This window comes from Leptodactylus fuscus, chromosome 2 (assembly GCF_031893055.1).
Source record: "Leptodactylus fuscus isolate aLepFus1 chromosome 2, aLepFus1.hap2, whole genome shotgun sequence".
NCBI classification, from domain to species: domain Eukaryota; kingdom Metazoa; phylum Chordata; class Amphibia; order Anura; family Leptodactylidae; genus Leptodactylus; species Leptodactylus fuscus.
The window spans coordinates 138,943,117-138,968,127 of NC_134266.1; the positions used below are offsets into that span (position 1 = coordinate 138,943,117).

At 42.4% G+C, this 25,011-nt stretch overlaps 1 protein-coding gene across 1 annotated transcript in view; it reads left to right on the forward strand.

The window, feature by feature from the left end:
- The window catches only part of YPEL2 (yippee like 2), a 40,913-nt gene extending 17,436 nt beyond the window's left edge, over positions 1–23,477 (forward strand). The window contains exons 3-5 of the mRNA XM_075264805.1: positions 16,798–16,841; positions 17,273–17,381; positions 22,280–23,477. Coding sequence (XP_075120906.1) covers positions 16,798–16,841; positions 17,273–17,381; positions 22,280–22,369 — 243 coding nt within the window. The 3' untranslated portion in view covers positions 22,370–23,477. The remainder of the gene's footprint in view (positions 1–16,797; positions 16,842–17,272; positions 17,382–22,279) is intronic.
- The last annotated feature ends 1,534 nt before the right edge of the window (positions 23,478–25,011 follow it).

Below are 25,011 nucleotides of genomic sequence, written 5' to 3' on the forward strand. Positions count from 1 at the left end.
ACACTTCTCAACTAGTTAAACCTATGGACAACCCTTTTATACTAAGGCCCCAAGGGACAGTACGCAGCACTAAAGCGCGGTTCTTCTCTCAGCGCTTTGAACAGAAAGTTCACAAAGTTTTCCTCCGCGGACTTTCTGTTACTATTATATCTACGGGAAAGCCGCCGGCGATTCTGTAGCTATAATTGACATGCTGCAGTTTCCAAAACCGCACCGGTTTTGGAAATTGCAGCGTGTCTGCGTTATGGTTTGAAACGCAAAGTGGGCATGGGATTTGCATGAATCTCATCCACTTTGCAGATACTGTAAGATGCTGCAATTTTTTTCCTGCTCACGTTTCTGGCCCGTGGGACCCCAGCCTTAAAGTTTAAGCTGGGGGCAGAGAAGAAAAAAAAAAACCAAACTGCATACTCTCCTGTCCCCGTTGCTCCGATGTCCTCCTGATTCATCTGCTCTGGCAAGTTTCTTCCAGAGTTGTGCTGAAGCCACTGATTGGCCTCAGCGGTCACATGACCGTTGAGCCCAATCAACGGCTTCAGCACAACGCTGGAAGAGACCCGGAAGGCGCAGGAGGACACTGGAGCAACGGCTATCTCTGGAATTCCCATTGAAGTGAATGGGAATGACTGATGCCACCAGTCCCTCCCACATTCAGCCTGGATGAGCTCAGGTTAAATGTGGAGCAGGAGAAAGGTCCTACAAACTTAACTTGATGGGAAAACCCCTTTATCTTTCAGTCTAGATTGTCCATATAGTATAGTGAGGCTTGGGCTATACCATCATATGTTGTGTTATATGTCTATATTCTTTCAAATGGCACAGGTCATCGCATAGTCAGTCTTCTTAGTATTTTCTGGATACTCCATTATGTGTTGAGTTGGAAAGGGGTTACAATGTTAGATAAGCTGGTGGTTGTTGTGTAGTTGGTTTGTTTTTGTTTTTTTTTTTCCCTTCCCTGTGGAGTCAGGCCTTGTTCACATCTGCAGAGTCCGCATGGGGACCCCCCGAACGGAATACCAAACGCAATTGCAAGCACTGTGCAGTAAAAGCACACGGATTGCTATAGACTATAATGGGGTCTGTGTGCTTGCCGCCAGATCTCCACAGGGATCATGCGGACAGGAAAGTAGTTTACATTCTACTTTCCTGTCCATATGATTCGTGCGAGCAGCGCGCAGGAAGCACACGGACCCCATTATAGTTTATGGGGTTCGTATGCTTTTACTGCACAGAGCTTGCAATTGCGTTTGGTATTCCGTTCGGGGGGGGGTCCCCATGTGGACTCTCCCGGACGGAATACCTACGTAAATGTGAACAAGGGGTTACTCAGTGTCAGTGGCGTCAGGCATTTCCAGATTACACAGGCCTTCCTCCAGGAAGGAGTCACAGCTAGAAGCCTCAGCCTTGTGTGTAAGCACGGGCAGCCAACACGGTAACACAAGGGAAGGATCCCCGGGCTCTCTTTTTCTGCACTTGAGAAAGGACCCGTGGTGGTCCGAAACGCGTCGTGCCTGTCCTTGTTCTATATCAATAAATAATCTATGGTTCATTTTAATATTCGACTACCCATTGTTTATCTAAGTCTACCAGTGTGCGCGGACCTGTGTCTTTCTATAGGTTACACAGGGCTGGAATGGCTCAGTATTTAAGGGCCTGTTCATACATTTCGGCTAATTGGGCCAACTTGATAGGGGGGGAGAGCAACGTGGCAAGCTTGTAATTTTCTTGGATATCCTGTGGAGGCTCGTAGCTGGAGGGGTGCCAGTCAGTTCACTGTACAGAAAAATCTTTGAGTCACTTGTTAGTAGGAGAATGGCTTCTCTGGGGGTTGATGCTATTCTCCGTTGAAGCCTTCAATCTTACAAACTAGGTCTATCGTTCAGCTTTTGGCTTTCATCTGTCAAGTATGTATTCCATTTTCTGTATTTGAAATCTACCTGAGTAGAGAGGACACTAGAGAGGAGTGAAGCATGTGTTTGTCCTTCATTGCCAGTGGAAGGCTTCAGGTGATGCAGAGGGCTAGTGTCTGGGCAACAGCTTGTAGAGGACAAGCAGGGAGACAGCGGTGCATTAGTTGCAGAGGAAATGTGTTTAATTAGGCTATCAGTGGCAATTACACCAGACCATAACCCATAAACCAGTATAGTCTCTATAATATAATCCCCATAAATATTTACTCCTGTTCAGAGCCCCCCTCCCCACAAATAAATTAAATGAATGCCACCTTCAGACAAGACCCAAAAGTGGAGGGATCATTGTTATTAAGAATAATGCCCCATGTAGGGTCTCACAACAGAAAAGCATTGAGGGAAAAACTGTGGTGGCAATGCATTGCGGTTCTTCTCGCAGCACTTTGCACAGAACATTTTCCTCTGTGTACTTACTTTTTTAACTATACCTATAGGGAAACCACTGGCGTTTCTGTAATATAACACTGGATAGAGACTGGGTTTTTTGGGCCGGATTTTGACTTGGAATCCACGTCAGAATCCGGTTCAAAAAGCCGCCTCCCATTGAAATCAATGGCAGCTGATCATTTCCTTTTTCTGCAAGCGGTTTGTTCCCACTCGCAGAAAAAAGAAGCAACATGCCCTTTCTTAAGGTGGATTCCACAGCTGTATGCACTGCAGCGACATCCAGTCGCAGCTAGTAGTTTATTGGACCAGATTCTGAGGCAGCAACCGCGTCAAAATCCGATCCAAAAAACTCCTGTGTGAACCAGGCTTATTTGACATGCTGCGATTTCTAAAACCACAACATGTCCATTATCATGTGATGGACACATCGGTGCATGGTTCGTTACAGTCACAGCACAGTGATCAGACCTCTGTCTTATAACGAGCTGTGCACCTGTGTGTCCATCACATGACCACAGGCTGATTTTTACCTACCACAGCAAGTAGAGATCTGGAAAACTGCAAGAAATTGATCCAAAAAGAATATAGAGGAATTGTATATATGTTCTTTATACAAACAGTTATTTGCTGAAAGTCCTGTTTGTTTTTTTGTTTACATTTAGGTTTACTGCTAGAGCCAGTTCACACAGAGGAATTTGCCTCAGATTCCTCCCCAAATCTGTGGCTGATTCTGTCTCTCGTTGTTTTCACAGTCCAAGCAGTCTCTGCTGAGAACTTTGATAACCATTTGCTTTTATGGATCTGAAAACTGTGATCTCCCTGGTAGTTCAGGATGTCAATAGGTGATTGATAATTCGTTTTTAACAGGGTAAAAAGTTACAGCACTATTGATGTTCACTTCTGAACATGCCAGGAGTGTGACTAGTACAACTTGATAATAAGTGCTGACGTGAAGAAGTAAACCGGAATGACCGACCTGATGAATAGTACACAAGGAAACAATTAGAAAGTTAGTGTTTTATTGTAATTTTCTTTTATTAGTAGCAATGACGCAACTCTCTAACCTCTCTGAACATGTCTCATTCAGCAGTCTACATTCAGTATGTGGTGTTAGAACAATGGTTGCGTAAGAGAACAATGGTTGTGGAGAAAAAAGTCCTACAACACATCAAGGACCCAGCCAATTTTTGTTTTTGCATTTATATTTTTCCCTCCCCACATTCTAAGAGCCATAACTTTTTCATTTTTCAGTTCACAAATTCACTTGTTGGCTTATTGTTTGCAAAACAAATTGTACATTCAATATCCGATACTGGGAAGCTGGAAAGAAATTCAGAATGAGGTGGAAAAAAAAGTATTTGCAACAATTTCATATGGGTTTAATTTTTTTACGGCGATCATGGCAATAGCAAATTTAGGCTGCTTTCACACGGAGTTAACACTCCGCTCATTCTGACACGTAAACACTTTCAGAGTGAGCGAGTAAAACAGAATCCCATTGAATTCAATGGGTTCGGTCTTGCGCGCACTACCCATTGAGCGCATGTCAGATTGAAAGCAATAGGTAAAAAAGGCTTCCATTGACTTCAATGGGTAGCATGCGTAAGACAGAACCCATTGAAGTCAATGGGATTCTGTTTTACTCCTCTCACTCTGAACGTGTTTACGTGTCAGAATGAGTGGAGTGTTAACTCCGTGTGAAAGCAGCCTTATATAGTATTTGTCATGTTTTGATACCTTTTAAAAAGAAAATGAAAAACTTTGCAAAATAGGAAAAAAAAAACCAATCTGTTGCCATGTTCTGACACCTGTAACCTTTTCACATTAGTGTTATGGAGCTGGGTATGGCGTCTTTTTATGCAGGACAAGGTGACGTTTTTGTGGATACCATTTGGGGGAAGGTCTGATGGTTTCATCACTTTTTCTTAAAAATTTTTTAGGAAGCAAAGTGTTGAAAAAAAAAAAACACCATTTAGCTATATATATATATATATATATATATATATATATATATATATATATATATTTTTTTTTATTATTATTATCTTCCCTCACTATGCCGTTGACCATATGGGATAGATATTTTTCCGGTTGGGAATTTTTGAGCACAGGAATACTTAAAGTGTTTGTTTACTTTTGTGTATTTATTCTTAAACGTAATCTAGGGAAATGATTGTGGTGATTTAAACTTTTGTTTTTTCACATATGACGACCCAGTGGGCTGCGATTCGTCAAAGATTTCGGCACCCATGGCGCCTACACCATGACTTCTAATGTGTTAACAGCTGTGATTGGTGTCTGTACCGGCGGGTTTTGGCTCTGTATTATACAGAGAGTACCCGCCATGTATGGAGAGAGCTCAGCTCCTGAGCCCTCTCCATACATCCTCATGCAACCAAGGACGTACTATTACGTCCTTGGTCATTAAGGGTCTAATGAATTAGAGTTACTTTACTGCTTCTGTTTTAACCATGGTTGTCAACAATTTATGAAGAAGTTTGAATCCGAGCTGGAGCCATGGTTGAGCTGTGGAATAATAAAGGAGTCAGAGTTGATGGTTTGACCTACCGACTCCAAGACAGTATTGTATGTTTCCTTAATTATTTTTTTCTCTCTAGCTTTGCTCTATATACATTGGGGTATATTTATTAACATGTTGTGCCTGAATTTAGCATGTTTTGCGCCTTTCTTTTACCTTTTTTGCCGTTACGCTGGATTTTTGTACTTTTTTTCTACGTAAGAATTCCTTGCAGGCCTCTGCAGACTTTGTGAAAAGTACTGTAGAAAAAAAAACGCAATGTGTTGCCGCCAGTTTTTCTCGCAGCGCTTTTTTGCTGCTACCCTCTACGTAGAGCCCTAGTCTTAAAATGTTTATTGTACAAAAAGGGCACAATTAAATGTGTTGGTTCCCACAGATTTGTGGTGATCAGCATTGCTTTTATGATATATTTATAATAATAATAATAATAATAATTAATAATAATATTATATGGTAATTATACTATAGGCAGAAATGCTGAGTCAGCTTATTACCTGCAGCTGTTGTAATCCCTGCTCAGCTGATAATCATGACTCTTCTAGGTTTATAGGAAGGCGATGAGTGGTATAATAGCAGCAAACATAAAATGACTACATAAGTAGAATCAAGGTGCAATAATCTGAACCAGAGTTAGTTCCTGCACTTGTGTATATTCTTCCAGTTTCATATTAAAGCCAGGTTTAGATGGGGTTTTTGGTCTGGATTTTGACGCAGAATCCGCATCAAAATCCGGCTCAAAAAACTGCCTCCTATTCACTTCAGTGGGAACCAGTCATTTCCTTATTCCTCGAGCATTTTTTTTCCACTTATGGAAAAAAGAAGCAACCTGCCCTTTCTTCAGGCGGATTCCACAGCTGATTCAGCCACGGACGTCCGCCTCGCGACACTCCCTCCCATCTAGGCCCATTCATTTGGGCCTAATCCGGAGCAGAATGCTGCGACTGGATGCCGGTGCATTGTATGCTCTGCAGCGGCATCCAGTCGTGGCTAACAGTTTTTTGGACTGGATTCTGAGGCAGCCACTGCGTCAAAATCCGGTCCAAAAACTCCCGTGTGAACGTACCCTAATAGTTTCTAACATTTACTAACACGCTAGAAAATCAGAAAGAAGTTAGCAAAATAGAAGTAAATGGTTAAGATAATAGAGAAACCAAAGCACTCAGTCCTTGCATCGGTGTGTGGTACCTGAGCAGGGTGATAGTTTTGAGCAAAAATGGCATGGACAAGTAGCAAGAAGGCCCCTTAACATAGAGCTTGTTGGGTACTCATGTTATGGGCCAATGAGCTCCTCTTGAGTATTTGCGTGGACAATGTAATATGGGAGAAAACTGATTTAAAAAAAAAAACACATCTGCAGCAAGCCAAAGGCACCAAATGGGTGTTTTATATATTTCCCTTTTTTTTATACATTAAACAAATACGTATTTAAATAAATAAATTAGTGACTCTGGACGTAATACTACGTCCTGAGTTGCATGGGGATGTATGGAGAGAGCTCCATGAAAATGGAGGTCACACAGATGGCATCACAGTCTGTTTTCCACAGACTCTTTCAAAAAAATAGACAAGACCAAACTGCAAAAAATGGCTAAAAAAATAAGGACCTTCTCCATATTTTACGGCATAGTCCTACAGGCCCACATTGATCTGTAAAAATGCAGCCGTGTGCATGGGCCATAGAAATAAATGGGCCACTATGATATTTGTTATTATGGATATGTAATAATTGATAGCACATGATCAAAAAATGTGTTTTGTATGCTTGCGGTCTTTGGGTAAGTTGACACAGAGTTTTTTTGGTCAGGGTTTTGAAGCCGTATTCGCCTCAAAACCCTGATCAAAAAGACTGCTCCCATTGAAATCAATCGGAGCCACAAATGGCTCCCGGGAAAAAGAAGCGACATGCTCACTCTTCAGGCCGAGTCGCCTCGCGATTCGGTCTGAAGACACTCCCTCCTCCGGACTAGGCCCATTCCGATTCCGATCCAAAAAACCCCGTGTGAACTTACCTTTAGGCTCCTGATATTGAAGACAACCCCAGGAATTTTTATATCTATATATGTATGTGATATACAGATGTAACAGAGTTAACTCAAAGTTCTGCAAGTGGTTAACATGCTGCAGAGTAATATGTTATCATAGAACAAAAATCATTGAAAAAACATTGAAAAATATTTTCCCTTGACTTTTGTTGTCTTCTATGATAAAAGAAGAGCTAATCCAAACTTCTGCAGCATGATAGCTTATTACTACAGAAGACTACAAAAAAAAAAAAAAAAAATTAAAAATATAATTTTAATAAAATGTAAAAATATCTTTCACTGACTTAGGCTAGGTTCACAGAAACTCTGCCACAAAAACCTTAGCAAATTTGTGGAGAGAAAAGTCCTGCTGGAGGACTTTTCTCTCCACCGGCATCCGTATAAAAATAGCAGTCGCCCAGGTAACCCCATTATAGTCTATGGTGCTCACGGATAACTGCTGTTTTAATGGTCCGGCTCTCTGTCGTTTGAATCTCATGCCAGACGTGACCCACAGAGACAGATGTAAACCTATCCTAAATTGCATTTTGCTGTCTTCTATAATAACATACCACACTGCAGCAGTTTAACCAATTGCAGAAGCCTTGGTTAACTCTGCTACATCTGTATATGTGGTGCCCCAAGGGAGACTGCAAAGTGGGAGACGATGCAGGCGTCTCCAGGCTATCTCCCTCGGGTACAGCACAGTGGTGGAGGAACGCATCTAGGTGTCCATTGTACAGGACGGGTTCCCCAGGGGACTCCCTCTGGTGAATGATGGGTGTAGTAGTGTGGCCTGACCCATGATGTACCCAAGATGGTGATAGGTGCAAGTTAGTTTCAGACACACACACTGAGGCAAGATGGATGGTGAAATTAGTGCCAGACTTTACTTTGTGCAAATAGTTTCCAGTCAGCAAATAACTCTCAATATGGAGGTGCCCGGCAAGGTAGTGAAGGTTATCTGGGTTCCTTTCATATATAGGAATATGATGTACCTTGGTTTAGCAGTAGGTATCTCTACTTATGTAGGCCTGAGTGTGGCCTTGTGCTCTGTAGCAGTCTAAGGCCGGGTTCACACAGGAGTTTTTTGGTCAGGATTTCCGCGTCAAAATCCAGTTAAAAAAAACTGCCTCCCTTGGAAATTAATGGGTTCCTTTTTCCGCAAGCAGTTTGTTCCTGCATGCGGAAAAAAGAAGCGACATTCCCAGATTCAGCCACAGACATCCACCTCGCGAAACTCCCTCCCAACTAGGCCCATTTATTGGGGCCTAATTCGGAGCAGAATGCCGCGACTGGATGTCGGTGCACTGCAACGGCATCCAGTCATGGCTAGCCATTTGTTTTGATCGGATTCTGAGGTGGCCACCCCGTCAAAATACGGTCCAAAAAACTCCCGTGTGAACCCGGCCTAAATCCTCCTACTCTTTTAACTGACTGTACCAAGACTCCTGAGACTTGTGGTGCTCCAATCTGAACTGTGTGTTAAGGTCCTGTTTGTCCAGAAGTAGACAATAGTGTGGCAACTATCTTCTTCTCAGACTACACTCCAACTTGCTTCTGCCACTGGCCTTTCCTAGTGTGCCTAAACTACACCCTAGTGTCCTTACCCCCCTTGTACAATGAGAGCTAAGTGTTGGACACATGTGAAGTGCTGTGTATTAACCTTATCAGTGCTGGCACAGATGCAATAACATATTATATACATATTACATATAAGTAGAACAATACCCTTCGCTACAACATGAACAAATCCCTGTCTCAGCCTTAAAGAAATACATTACCTAGTACTGGGGTATTATTATATATATGTGTATTTTTGTGTCTGAAAATAGTATTGAAATGACTGTATGGAATTGTTCAGGGTAATAACAGTGCTATTAAGTATTGCTTCTTTGGTGCTGCAGCATATCCACAAAATACGTATCTTATTTCTGTGTCTGCATTTAAACAAGGCCTGTTCCTTATGTAAAAATGTTAGCATTTAAGGCTTTAGTTCTATTAGCGTGGTTTATGTTGGAGTCACAAAGTGTGTCCTTGTTTTAGATCTACTGTGAAACCCCATCCTCCTCTTTCCACCCCCAGATTATGAAACTGCCTAAATAGACAATGGCTACATTTTACAGTTGACTGTTGGTTCTGCAAAAGGTCTGTCTAAAATGCAAATTTAATGTATCTGGAAAAAAAAAAAAATCTCGAGAGCTATGTAATAAAAAAAAAAAGCTATCCTTTATGGAATACAGAAGCAATTTCTATTTAGTGACTGTGTACTTTTAGGCAGGAATGTCTGTGAGATTAGAATACCAATCAAGTAAATGTTAAAGGGTTGTCAAAAAAAACAAAAAAACAACATAAACACCCTCCCCCCTCCTGCTTTCTAAATGACATTATTAATCAAAAATACCTGTTTATCCATATGTGACCGCTACAGGGACATTTTTTGACTATCAGTTTCCCCATTTCCGTATCGTTACTAGTGTCCCCCCCCCCCCCCACATCATCATACTTACCCATTTTCTCCCTGCCTGGGCTTTCCCGGGGGACGGCTCTTCCTCCTCCGATGATGTTGAGGCGCGCATGCGCAATAGAAGCACTGAAACCGACAATACATCTCTATTTCACAAGCTGGGAGCATGTGCAATAGAGAAGTATTGAGGGCTAAGGACACAGCGCTGCGCGTTCCTGGCAGAAGGAAGAAGACAAAATCCGTATAACAGAGTGGGGAATAAAGAGAGGGGGGGTTCGGAAGAGTGAGTGCGTTAGGAAAGGCTAGCAGTGGGAGGAGTAACTAGGGAAATAGGGAGAGGGTGTTAGAGTGGGGGAGGAGTGAGATGGAGAGATAGTGTGAGAGCCTACAACTACCAGAATGCATTGCAGCAGGAAGCTACATACACCATGTAAACAAATGCAAAAGATGCTAGGCCTTCCCAGAGAAACCCAGAAATCACTCAAAACGCTGAATCTGTCCTATCTGTGTTACTAATTTAATATTCTACACCCTGGTGACAGACTCCCTTTAAGTACCTTTCTTTACTTATCATGTACTGACTTTGTTCTACCATATTTTTTTTTACTTGTGACTTTTTTTGTGACTCTAGAGCAGACCTGGGCAATGTCCGGCCCAGGGGCCACATCCGGCCCTCTGACTGCTTCTATCCGGCCCGTATAGCTAGTTGAAGTTTTTTCAAGGACCTGAGATGATGTCATCACAGCCTATCACCAGGATAGGCTATGACTCGTTAGCGGGCGGAATCATTCGGGACTGTGCTCTTGCTGCAAGCTGCCAGCAATGGAGGCTGCTGGATGATAAAGAGAGAAGAGACAGCATGTGTGAGCAAGAGGGGGGACTAGGGGCAGATGTAGGGGGGCAGTTACAATGAATGCTCATGGAGGAGGAGGAGGAGGATATTAAACCATGGGGGGTAGAAGGAGTGGGACATGTCTGCCTCTAGTTGCCACCAGTTTAACGTCCCCCTTCAGCTGCTCCAGTTTAATGTCCCCTCTAGTTTCTGCTAGTTTATACTGGGGTACCCCCCATCTCTGTCCCCAGATTCATGTCCCCCCATCTCTGCCCCAAGATTCATGTCCCCTCCATCTCTGCCCCCAGATTCATGTCCCCTCCATCTCTGCCCCCAGATTCATGTCCCCTCCATCTCTGCTCCCAGTGTCATGCTGTCCTTTCCTTCATCTGCCCCAGTTTCACGTTCCACTTCAGTATACACATTAAACTTACCTTCTCCTCGCTCCACCGCCGCTCTCTCCGCGCACCTCTCTCTCTCTCGCACACAGTTGTAGGCGCGATGTGATGTCATCACATCGCGCCTACACAGCCACTAGCTGGAATGCAGTGGCGAAGCAAGGAGCTGAGCTGTGACAGCTCCTTGCTTTAGCCGCGTATGTGTTCAACTCAGATCTGCATCCTCTGGACGCAGATCTGAGTTGAAATCGGGACATACCTCCCTCCAACCGGGACCGCGGGACATGTCACCGAAATCGTGAATGTCCCGTGGAAATCGGGACGGTTGGGAGGTATGCATGCACCGTACTATTACGGCGGATGTCGGGAAAAGGTTAATAGCACTAAAATCTCCATCACCAAGGGCACTGTGAAAGCTGGCAGTGCGGTATGTAATACCACCCATCTATGAGGACATGACTGGTCTAGGTATAGGACACATAGGATCTGCTCCATAATTTGCAGCTCTTCAATTTGGCCCTAACACACAGCCGCAAAAGCAACGGCCATGTGTACTGGGCCCATTGAAATAGAATAGTCCATACTTTTATTCACAATTGAGGATAAACAGTACAGTCATGTGCATTACAGCTTAGATACTCCATGGGCCTCATATTAATAGCAATTAACCCTATCATGTCCTTCACATTAACCCCTGTGTGCCTCACATAAGAGTTACTGATATGTGAGAGACATGGAGGTAATAATGAAGTATCTTCATGATTAGTACCCCCATATATCTCACACATCAGTAACCCTTATGGTGAAGTACACAGGGGGTTAATGTGAGGGACATAATGGGGGTTAGTTGCTTTTAATATGAGGCACATGGAGTTTCTAAAACTAAATGAATAACTCCAAATGCCTGACAGTAATAGGTATAATAACCCCCATCCCCCTCCAGTCTGTACCTGTGTGTTCTTTCTTTACTGTCACATTGCTGAAGCTTCCTCTGCTCCCTCTCATATGTGCAAGATGCAGGACGGCAGGGTCCATCTTCTATATAGCGATAAGCCCCGCCTCCTGGGCTCTCCTCACCCTCTCATTGGTTGACAGAGGGCAGCCAGAGAAGGGGGATGAGGAGGAGCGTCCTGAGAGCGCTGAGTGGAGATTCCTCTATCCATAGCTGCAGCTCCCTGAGCTGGCTGCTCTCTATTAGCCGATGCTGCAGGTACACAGTAGGGAAAGTACTCCACCGACAAGTGCCCTGCCGACCAACCTGACCTGTGTTTTGTTGGGTGCGGGCCCCTTCGGGCGCGGGTCACCAGGCCCTGGATCCGACCCTGCTGCCCAGGTCTGAGATAGAGGCTGAGATACACGGCAGATAAATTCTATAAGGGATAGCAGTGGCGTAACTACCGCCATAGCAGCGGAGGCAGCTGCCACAGGATTCCGGATTGATGGAGACAGATTGTTGGTGTTGTTGCTGTCGGCCACTTGGATTTTGCCATCTCTGAAGCAGGTGGTCAGCCAGTGTACCCTGTTCTCATCGTAGTGGATTTGTACCGCTTTTTTTAGTACACTGTAGCCTGGAAAGAGAAGAACGGCGCATGGCTGCAAGCCATCGAAGTCCTCATATTGGCGTTGTAGGATCTCCTGGGCTTTGTTGATGATGTCATCATCCAGCATTCCGTCTTCTCCTGTACTTCTCAGGATAGATAAGTGCTCTGGAGACAGCTGGTTCATGTTGTGCTGTCTCCAGGTATCAGGCATCTCCACTTGGGGTGTTTGCATCTCCGGGCTCCCTAGAACTTTTGCAGATGGATTAATAGTGTGTTCCTCTGCAGATTTTTTGGCTGGTGGGAAGGTCCCGGGCTGACTCTCCTTGGAGGTTGGTGCCTTTCTTTTATGGCTGACTCTTTGACCTTCACCTGATGCCTTCACATCTTCATCAGGCATGACCATTCTTACTGGGTCTTGTTTTGGACGAGTCTTTACGTTGTGTCCTCTCTTTTGGGTCTTTCTTGTCCTTTTAGCAGGCGGTGGCTCTTGGACATGGGATGGCTCCTTGGCATCAGTGTCCCGGGGATGTTCTCCACTTTCTGTATTTTCTCCCTGGGGTATAAGGGGCCCCTGATGTGAAGTTTTTGGATCAGCAGTTACAGCTCCACTTTTTGCAATGGTTGCAGTGGAGTCAATGTCCCCTACTATGCAGGTTGGTGTCTTCTCACCTGTGTCTTGGCTGATTGCACAAATGAAAGAGCCAATTGACTTGCAGAATGAGAGACCAATGTCCAGCAGCCGCTGGGCACGACGATGGAGACGTATATGAAGCCAGGGGCCACTAAGGGACATAATGCTGTGTGCAGGGGCCACTATGGGGTATAATGCTGTGTGCAGGGGCCACTATGGGACATAATCCTGTGTGCAGGGGCCACTATGGGGTATAATGCTGTGTGCAGGGGCCACTATGGGGGATAATACTGTGTGTAGGGGCCACTAAGAGACATAATACTGTGTGCAGGGGCCACTAAGGGACATAATAGTGTGTGCAGGGGCCACTAAGGGACATAATACTGTGTGCAGGGGCCACTAAGGGACATAATAGAGCGCGCAGGAATGCGGAGGAGGGGGTCAGTCGAGGTTGTCAGTTGATGGAGGGGGGCGCCATGTCAAAACTTCGCCACAGGGCCCCGCCATTCCTAGTTACGCCACTGGTCTCAGGTCAGTGATTTCTCTAAGATGCCATAAAACCATGTGACAGAATTAACCCCTTCTCCAGTATATGAAGCAGGGTCATAAGTTTATACTCATAAATCCGTCGCTCTTTCTTTGGTTTCTGGTTATGTACAGTGACACTCCCTTTAATATAAGGCATAAACCTACAAGGCACAAAAGGACAAAAACAGCAATAACGCCAATCGGGGCATAGCTGGGGGGTTAAAGGGTCATATGCCCCAGGTGCAGGCTGTCAGGGGAGGGCGCTGACAAGCCACTTCTCTGTATCTAGGTATAGAGTAAGCATACCTCCTAACTTTTGAAGAACCGAAAGAGGGACAAAATGTGCGGCGCGCGCACGCAGTATAATCCTCCTACAGTCACCCGTAAATTATATGTCCCCCCCTCTATCTCTCCCCCAGTTTCATATACACCCTTCATCTGCCCCCAGTTTCATGTCCCCTCTCCATCTCTGCCCCCAGATTCATGTCCCTCAATCTCTGCCCCCAGATTCATGTCCCCCATTTCTGCCCACAGATTCATGTCCCCCCTCCATCTCTGCCCCCAGATTCATGTCCTCTCCATCTCTGCCCCCAGATTCATGTCCCCCATCTCTGCCTCCAGATTAATGTCCCCCATCTCTTCCCCCAGTTTCATGTCCCTCCATCTCTGTCCCCAGATTCATGTCCCCCATCTCTGCCCTCAGTTTCCTGTCCCCCCATCTCTGCCTCCAGTTTCTTGTCCCCCTCCATCTCTGCCTCCAGATTCATGTCCCCTCCATCTCTGCCCCCAGATTCATGTCCCCTCCATCTCTGCCCCCAGATTCATGTCCCCTCCATCTCTGCCCCCAGATTCATGTCCCCACATCTCTGCCCCCAGTGTCATGCCGTCCTCTCCTTCATCTGCCCCCAGTTTCACGTTCCACCTTAGTGTACACATTACACTTACCTTCTCCTTCGCTCCCTCGCAGCTCTCTGCGCGCCTCTCTCTTTCTCTCTCTCTCTCTCTCTCTCTCTCTCTCTCGCACACAGTTGTAGACGCAATGTGACGTCATCACATCGCGTCTACACAGCCAGTAGCCGGCGTGCAGCGGCGAAGCAAAGAGCTGAACTGTGACAGCTCCTTGCTTTAGCCGTGTATGTGTTCAATTCAGATCTGCATCCTCTGGACGCAGATCTGAGTTGAAATCGGGACATACCTCCCTCCAACCGGGACCGCGGGACATGTCACCGGAATCGTGAATGTCCCACGGAAATCGGGACAGTTGGGAGGTATGTTATAATGTGGGGGTGTATAATGTTAGGGTGACTGAAGGAGGATTATACTTTGTGGGGGCACATGGAAAAATGATTGAGTGGGCGGAGTCAGCGGAGAAGTGCATGGAGCTAAATTTGCCGCTGTGTGCATGGCCCTCTGGAACCGTTACAATTTCTCATGTGGCCCCATGGGAAAATTAATTGCCCACCCCTGTTCTAGAGGATGAGAGCGAACTTGGCACAGTCACATTTTAGGAGGGATTTACAATGATTAGATTTTGTCTATACAAAACTATTTGCTTGTGTAATTTGTAATAAAAAAAAAAATGATAGTAATAATGCATATAGCACATAGTGAGCATCTTAAGGTACATATGTGTTTGCAGGTAATAGAAAGCCCTAAGCAGGTATCAGGAGATAAGAATGGAGAGATTTTCTCTCCTTGGCGTCAATGTAACCTAAAAATACAATTGCTGACAGACTTGTCGTCATTCATAATTAATTGAATGGACATACCACTGAGCTGTGTAGGCAGATTAAACCATAGAAGGTTTACAGCAAGGACGTATACACTTTAGCTCCCCATTGCTAATCTGTCTGAGTAGGTACAAGTCTTCAGCATTTATAGGTCAATAGGTTTAAAATGCAGGGCCAGGTCAAGCGAATCTTTTTATAATTTTCTGAACTAGGGTGCAAAATTTAGAGTAAAAGATAATTATTTATTATTATTATTATTATTATTATTATTATTATTAGTCAAATGTCTATAGTATCAACATATTCTGCTGCACTTTACAATTCAGGGGGGTAAATGTACAGACAAAATCAGCATTACTTAGCACAAACTTTCATTCAGAAAAATAATTTTTTACATCCATTTAATAGATGCCAAATACAGATGCAAAATGGACGAGTTTGTCTATTTTTACAGAAAGACAGAATACCCTAGTATACTGACCTAGCTGGTCAGTAGTTTGCATAGTGGCTGTAGCAGTAGGTTTTTTTTCTGCTATCCACTTTGGAGTGTATTCTTTTATGCATTTGCGCTTATGGGGGCTTCCTGCCATTCTGTTCTGATGACACAGATGATTATTGAGCATGTCTTATCCTGCTCAATGTCATTGAAACAGAATGGATCAGAAGCCCCATGGACATGAATGCGTAATAGAGTGCACTCAGATGTCACTCCAAGTTCCACTGCAAACTTAGCCCCACATTGGATGCACACTTGGTCGTGGGCATGGGGTCTTAGCAGTAAAACCACAAGCTGTACCCACAGGTTGTGTACCCACAGGTACATGTAAGGCTGTGTTCACTCTTCATTGTAACCAAACTGATTTTGACACAATTTTCCAAAATTGTTGTCTTTACTAGAGATGAACGAGTAGTATTTGATCAAGTAGGTATTTGATCGAATACTACGGTATTCGAAATACTCGTACTCGATCGAGTACCACTCGCTATTCGAATGGAAAAGTTTGATGCAGAACCAGCATTGATTGGCCGAATGCTATACAGTCGGCCAATCAACTCTGGTTCTTCTCCTACCTTTAGAAGTCTTCTCCGTGCAGCTTCCCCGTGGCGTCTTCTGGCTCTGAATTCACTCTGCCAGGCATCGGGCCTGGGCAGAGCCGACTGCGCATGCACGCTTGTAGTGCGGGCATGCGCAGTCTGCTCTGCCCAGGCCCGATGCCTAGCAGAGTGAATTCAGAGCCGTAAGACGCCACAGGGACGCTGCACGGAGAAGACTTCTCAGAGGATCCAGCCCGACCCTCACTCGTGGACTTGGTAAGTGTAATTTGATCGAACGTTGCCTACCCGTGAAACGAGCATTTTCCCCCCATAGAGTATAATAGGATTCGATATTCGATTCAAGTAGTCGAATATTGAGGGGCTACTCGAAACGAATATCGAATCTCGAACGTTTTACTGTTCGCTCATCTCTAGTCTTTACCCATCATTATAAACTAGTGCCTGCACAAAGATTTACATGTGACGCCTGTTGATACTTGGACTATATCACAACCTCATTTTATAGGACATTTTGTTTGTACTTTATTGCTCCTTTTTTGTCTGAAGTGCCTATTTTATCATAATTGTTCTAAATAGTAATCAAAACATCCAAAAATTTGTAAAAATAGTAATCAAAACATCCTAAAATTAAAAATGTAACATTGTACACTATAAATGACCCTTTTTTTTTTCTTTTTTCTTCCTATCCCATTGGCAGTCATTTCAAGGAAGTCAGGGTCGAGCTTATCTATTCAATTCAGTGTGAGTATTACTTTTCAATACAACATCCTATTGTATTGTAGTAATAAATATATACAGTATAATATTACATTTCAACTAGCCATACAGATTTCTTTGCAGAAAGAGGCATTCTAAACAAATTACATTCGTATGTCCATAGTGTGACAGAAACATATCTGTAGGCTACTATGCATTAGTTTCAATATTTTAAAAGGGTTGTCTTATGAATACAATGCCTGTCCCTTTCTGGAGGTTTCAAGACATTCTGAATGCCTTCTATGTAATATTACATTTCCCATGCAGTGGCCCCTGTATTGTGTATGTCTGGTTCTTAGTTGCTATTCAGGAATTGGGGTGATTTTCTGTAATGGCATTTTTTTTTTTTCTGTATAATGCATATATTTATGGAATTCACTATTTGCTTGTTTGTTTGTTTGTTTTTGTATCTATAGTGTTAATGTTGGTTGCGGACCTGCAGAAGAGCGTGTGTTACTTACAGGACTCCATGCTGTAGCAGACATCTACTGTGAAAATTGCAAAACCACATTGGGCTGGAAATATGTACGTATTCATTCATTCATTCATTCATGCATGCATTCATTCATTTCATTCATTCCGCATAAATATAGTATAACAGCATGGTAAATAACTATTCAATTTATTTTTTGTCTTTTTTTGCCCAAGGTTAGGGCCCCTCATACAATCTCAGTGTTTGTCAATGAGTGGAAAAGTTGTGGGCAAATTGAGACAATTGCAAGAATTTTCAGAATTCTTGCAATTGTTGCTCACTTTTTGTATTGTGGTCACAGGTAAGTAGTGGAAATGGCACAATTTTAGTGGTCCTGTATAGAGCTCTAGCCATAATGTTAATGGTATGTACAACAGTAGATGTGGATTGCCTTGGGCAACACTCAGCTCCCACACCCATTAGCCACGGACACCAGATCTACACAGTACACAAAGCTGTTAGCAGATGGTTCTGTATCTAACCGTTAAAGCTCACTTAATTGGGAGCTAAGCAGCAGTACCTTGGTACGGCCACTACAGTAATCTTCATGTTCCATACACTGTGCAGATACTGCAACCACATCACTAATCAGTGGTGGTTCTGGGTGTCAGATGGATTAGTGAAGTGGTTGCTGGATATGCAGTGTACAGAGCCTGAAGATTACTGTAGTGGCCATACCAGGGTAACAAATGCCCTAATCTAACGATAAGCCACCAATAAATACTCTTGGGCAAACCCATTTACTATGTTGGCTAAGGCTCCACAGAGGCGCAGTAAAATTGTGGCATTACTTCTGTTCTCCTGTGACAAAAACTCAAAAGTTCTCACACAGTGGGAATTCTTGCAATGGTCTCAAGTTGCCCACAACCTCATAAATAAAGTTACTTATAGGAGCAGATGGCCTTTACCATTTTTTTGAAACTCCAGTACAAATGAATGGAGAAACTTGCATGTGCACAGCCTTTATCCAGGCATTTGCAGCTGCAAGTGGGCTCCATTGTCAACACAGATGCAGGTCCCAGAGGTGACCTCAGACGTTTCTGGCGTATCCTATGGCTATAGACCTAAATGCTGTGATAGAAATACTTTGTATGCATTCCATTTAAAATTATTATATCATTTTGAAGAAATCTATGCAATTCTTTGTATATTAATGTAAAAGGGTCTAGATACCATAATGGTTACATTCTATACCCCGTTACAAGCCCCTCTTCTTCTCTATTACTATATTTCAGAATAATCTGTGTTTCCAATTACGGTACAAGTCTGAACTGCAGAGCCTTTTAGCTAGCTTTTCATCTTTTTATTTTTTTTTCTACACTGGCAGCTTTCAGGGAGGTTAAATATAGTCTGTTTGTCAGTGTACCACAGTTGCACATGACTCTAGAGAGAATACAATTTCAGGTTTGACTTCTGCGCTTCAACCTTGATAATAGTGGGAGGACTTTTCTAATCTTTTAACTTCTTTTGTCCCTGCTTTGGATTTTTATATTATATTTCTAAATTATTTTAATTATAAAAATGTATATATTTTACATAACCTAGATCTTAGCAAAGTTTTAAATACATTAGATCTACTTATCACAAAATTGCTTTCATTCTCCCCCTTGTCACACTTACAGGCTTTGGTATAAAGAGATCATTGAAAAGATATACTGTCCATTCATATAGTTATACATTATCAGTAGGTCACCTCCTAAGCCATTTTTTCCCCCCAAACTGAAGAACCTAGAGTATGATAACATGTCTTTATACACTAATCCACCCATCTCTAAAATTAGCTTCTCACTCCTCTGCACTCACTCCATATGAGCTTCATAGATAGATAGAGAGCGAACCCAAAATTGTTAAAACATAACTTTTAATTACTGTAAATGAAAAAGCATCCTTAAGAAAACACCCTCTAAAAAGAGCAGAAAATGCTTACTCCGAGTAAATAAAGCCAATCTAGTAAATACTAGGTATAGATAAACACTGGTACTCACAGTAATATGTACAATGGCACTGTCACCTACAAATATGAAAATAAGACCAGTGGTTCTTACCCTGATTCAGTGGCTTGATAAGCCCTAGTTCTGATACTCCTTATACCAGAATTATGTTCGCACTAACAGGTACATCAGCAAAAATAGTGGAAATATGCAGATAGCCACACACACTTGACAACAGAATGGTAGTGTGGGGGCAGATAACTCTTCCTAACACACTCGCCCTTTAGATGTCCCTGTTGTGCACTAAATTCCTATCTCGGAGCCTTGACCCCTGATAAGTGTGGGACCCCGACCGGAACCTGACCCTATAAGTCTCCCTCTATGGAAACCCTCACCAAGGTAATTGTAATATGCAAGAAATAGACATGCAAGCTTGTATCAAAAAATGTCATATGTAAACTAACTTCAAATTGCATAAATCCCGTCATGCATGTTTCATGTAAAGCAGTCACATTTCTCAGGGAAGCATGTAACACATGATATACCATATAACACAAGGTTAAAGCCAGCAACAAAGTTAAATAACAAGCACATCCATCCCAGGTATGTAGCTCATGGCAGAATGAGAAATGCCATACACATTACCACTGACATCTTACAATATCAATAGATGTACAGTGATGAAAGTACAGGGAAGCAGAGACAGGACATATTAATAGAGGCCAGATATCACCCTAGGGTGCAACACCTTTGCCTCAAACTGATCAGTTTAAATAGAGTGACATAATAAGGAAGAGCTGCCCCTCAGTGTCATTAGTTGCCAGCAGGTGCTCTGAGACATTGGGGCAGTGCTTCAGTGGGCATGCATCATTCAAGTGTCCAGACCCAAGAAAAATTCTGCCAGGGATACCCTGGCCTGAGTGCCAGACGAACCGTGACAGTGACATAATTGGGCATGTGCAAATGTCTGGGGGTCGTCAACATGGGCAAACGAAGCAGAGAGACCCGTGCTGGCCCAGTGGGGAGAACAGATCTCTCTTGGGCATGTGCAAGAGGCGGCACCCTGCCCCAGCATGTGTTTAAATAGTGCTATAACCCATCTCCCTGAAATGAAACATAAGGACCCAACTTGGGCCTGGTTCACATCTGCACATGGGCTTCTGTTTGGGAAGTCTGCTTGAGATACCCCGAACGGAAACTTAATCCGCATAAAAAAAGACTACGGTATAATGGGGTCCGTGGGGTTTCTGTTTGGTTTCCACATGAAAAATGTGGAGAGAAAAGTGCTGCTTGATGGACTTTTCTCTCTGCATTTTTCATGTAGAGAGGGGAATGGAATGGTGTGAACGCAGATGTGAACCGGACCTTAGCCAACTTTTGTGTGACTTTTTGTGCCTTCAGTATGTCATCATTAATCTTGTCTTGAGGCCCTTGTTTTGCTTGAGGGTTCAGGCAAATCCCTCCTCGATTACCTTTCTCTACCTTCTACTGATGTTTCATCCTAGGGACATAGGTTATAGCAGAGGTTTTCTATGCCCATGCCCAATGAAGTACTGCCCCATGGTCGTGTGTCCCACATTAATTAGGGCGGGGGCTCCGAGATAGGAATTTAGGGCACATCAGAGACCATCTTAAGAGCAAGTGTTTTAGGATGATCTGTCCCTCGCACTACCACTTTGTGGTCAAGTCTGTGTGGCTACCTGCATATTTCCACTATTTTTCTGATGTACCTGATAGTCCTTATACCAGAGAAATGTTCACGCCATCGGACCCAGTGCTGATCAGGGTAAGAACCATTGGTTTTATTTTCATATTTGTAGGCTGCAGTACCATTACGCATATTACTGTGACTACCATTGGTTTTTGTTTGTATTTTTTATACCTAGTATTTACCAGATTGAATTGGTACACTTGGAGTAAGAATTTTAGAGGGTGTTTTAAGTTATGTTTTAACTTGCATCATTTTTTAGATTATAGTTTGCTCATATATGATGTTTCAAATGATATACTAGTATTATTTTATACACGTGGCCTTTCCATAGAGGTGAAACAATATCCTTCTCAAGTGCATCTATTCCTTTATTGATGCACCCCATTATATTGTTAGCTTTGGCAGCAGCCGCCTAGCACTAAATGCCTATGTAATATTCTACTATCCTCTTCTGGGATTCAAAGAACTACTTTTTATTTGCCTGTGCACAATGTAAATGATACTGAATTACTTCTAATATAATAATGTCCAGATTTTCTAAAATGACACTAATGCTCAATTTTCTGTTTTAGCCATCTGTTTCCTGCACAGTTTTTATATTCTGCCTTACTACTATTCTGCTGAGAATAGATTTTACATTTTAATCAAGCTTCTGAATAATGTGATTGATTTTGTGGTAAATGCACACATTAGATTCAACCTGCAACCTGGCTCAGACAATGCTATATGCACTCTTGTCAAGCCCTCAGTAGACACACTAGGGAAGATTTATCAAGACTTTGTTTCATACACCAGGCTTTAGCTCCTCTGCAACAGAGCGAGATGTGGCTAATTTATTAAGCGGCATGTGTCTTAATATATTAGGCACAGCTCTTGCCCTCCTTGGGTAAGAGATCCCAATGGAGAGCAATAAATAAATAAAATTTAAAAAAACATAGAAGACCTGTTTAAATGCTGGCAAAGCTATCGCATATGGTGGTAATATAATACTGTGTAGCTTGTTCATTTACTTTTTAAAGGAAATCTTATGCGGTGTGGTTTGTTTTTTTGGAGGGAAATAGGTTAAGTAACACAGTGCTAACCCCAAAGTTATTATTTTAGACCCCCATATTGTGGAGATTGCACTAGATTTACACATTTTTTAAATATTTTTAGTAACATTCTTCAATTGCATGTTACAATTTTGACCTTGCTAAGTGTAATGTTTTGGTTATGACTATGGGACTTTTGAATGGAAAATAACATATCCATATCATGTGCAAACTCTACAGTATTAACCATTAACCCTACTTTTCTCTGTCTCCTCTAGGAACATGCTTTTGAAAGCAGCCAGAAGTATAAAGAAGGAAAATACATCATTGAATTAGCTCACATGATCAAGGATAATGGCTGGGATTGAAGAGCTGATAAAGAAACATGTTAGAATGAGCGAGTAACTGAGTGCTTGGTTTCATATGATTCAGAGGCTGTGCCGCATGGAGCATCCTCTCACCCTTAATCCATCATTCTTGGTGAATGGCCTCTAAATTTCTGACACGCTGTCTCTTTGCTTTGTATCCCTTTTGTGAGTTGCCCTCGGCCTCATGCTCTTTTGTAGAGTTGGCAGAAGAAAGCATCAGGAGCCTCATAGCCCAGTCACTTTTTACTGTTAGAGTTGATTTAAAGCTGTGTGCAACATGATGTGCAGAAGGTGGCACACCGGGGGTCACATTGTAGAGCAAGAAGGAGGTGTAGTAAATGACTAGAGGGAGGGACATATGATGAAGAAGATAATGTCCTGAATTTAAAGGTCTAATATCGTGTTCCTTCTGGAGGGAAATACCTCACTGTATTCTTTTGGAGAATGTATGGGGTTAATGCTAGAAAAGTGTGTTAATAGTTTATACCTTGAGTAAACCAAAAAAAAAGTCCCAAAATAGACAAGTCATGACGCTGAATCAGTGACTGTCCTGTTGTGATAGTGGGTGAATCTCATCCCTATTATCTGCTATATTGATATTTCTTGAGGGTATGATGATGGTTTGTTTGGCCTGTATTTACCAAGAAAATACAGTAGTATAATCCCTATCACACACTGACTTTCTATTGTACTTTGCACTATGAATCCTGTACATTGCCGCACATGTACAGAACTTGAATTTGATAACTTTGTCTAGGCTAACACTGCATTATATAAGTGTTAGACAAGAACTAACAGGGAATAGCTTGGTAACTTCTCATAATACCACCAATTGTTCTCTATGAAGCTGAAAGAGAACATACTCTCTTCTGTTATGATGTTGATAATGAAGAGAAATTCTGAAGACAACATATAGTGAAACCTCTGCAAAAGACCACCCCTTATGACAGATTCTCGGTCCCGCTATCATTAATACTGGCGTACTACGAGAGGGCCACCCTCTTGAAGACCACTTGTCAATGCAATTTTGGGTCGGTTGTCTTAGTGGTTTCACTGTATCTTATTTCCAAATCAAGTCCAGTTATGTCACTGGGGTTATTTTCAGTCCTTCTTCTTCAAGTTAAAAAAAAAAAAAAATTCTATTGAAAATATCATTGGCATATTCGTTGAATTGTTTTACTTAAATTTAGTGAAAATATCAAGGCCTGATATAAAAAAAAAAAAAAAAAAAAAAAAAAATTGTCAGAAGAGAATTTTTTGGTAAGCTCAATAGCTCTTCTGTCTCAAGTTATTTGTGTACCTAAATACAGTGTCAGGGCAATCAATGCTGCGCAGAAGTTACATTGATTTCTCTCTACCTTTCCCATTCAGTTGTTTCACTGTGTATCTTGGAAGAAGAAAAGCTTGTTCTAAATCCTCCATATTGTTGTTTTCTTTCTAACCTTTACCAGACTTGCCTATAGAAAAATGCCTTAGGAAAGTTTCCTGAGACTTTGTGGCTATTAATACTAATACTTTTGGTACTGATTCCTTATTATGTTAGTTACATTCACTTTTATAATGAAAATTAAGTTGAGAAGATAAACCAAAGGTTATTGTTTTGATTTTATTTTGCTATCACACTAGCTGTCAGTGTATCAAAATGGACGGTGTATGAGGAAAGTGCTGTAGCTGAATTTTCACATCTGTGGGCCGACATGCAGATACACTTGTGCAGAATGTACACATTTCACTGTTATATAAACCATGAGCTTTAATATAATGTCACATTGCCACTTTCTGTTCATATAACGGTAGGTGTCCATTGATTTTCTTTACATAGACTTCTCAGTGTGTTGTGCTAGTAACAAATCTGTCTGAGAAATCCTTTAAATCTTCAGATCCCAAACTTTACATAAGTTTCCACTGCCCTTAACCCTTGACGTTCATGAGTAATGATGAACTTGCCCATTGTGTAGCATTGGGTTTGTGATTTGGGTATCTTGGGAAGTCTAGAATAGGCAGTTAGAATTGTCTTGTGGCCTGATGTGATAGGAGCAATAAATATGGTGGAGTAGTTACCCAGCTTCCTCAAACCATTCTCACTTCATCGAGTTTTGGTGTAGGCTATATTTTGAGGTCTGTGATTTTTTTTTTTTTTTTTTTTCTGGAAGTGGTGGCTAAAAGAGATGGCTAAAATTGTATACTACATGACAATTTACTGGAAGCTGATACTCCTAAGCATCTCTCGTTCATGAGTTTTCGTACAGAGTGTCACTTGCGGGTTATATCCGCCATAGCAGCAAAGATCATAATTACACCCGGTGTTCTGTACTTTTTCCTCTACAGACCCCAAGGCATCAATTTTACATGCTTAGATTCTCACCATGGAAATGAACCTAAAGATAAGCATGGCCTTTTGTATGATATCTGGCACAGGTTTTAAGCCCATCACTTCTAAGTAGTTTGACATTTTTGGCCGCCAAACTTAATATGCCAATTTATGCAAATTTTGCTGGGGTTTTTTTTGTTTTGTTTTTTAAGTCATAGGAGGGAGCAGTAAAGTCAGTCCTTCCTTTATATTTCCCATTTGTTTTGAAGCCCCCCCCCCTGTTCAAACCAAAATAAACACAGCAAAATCTGCTTTAAAAAAAAAAGTGAAG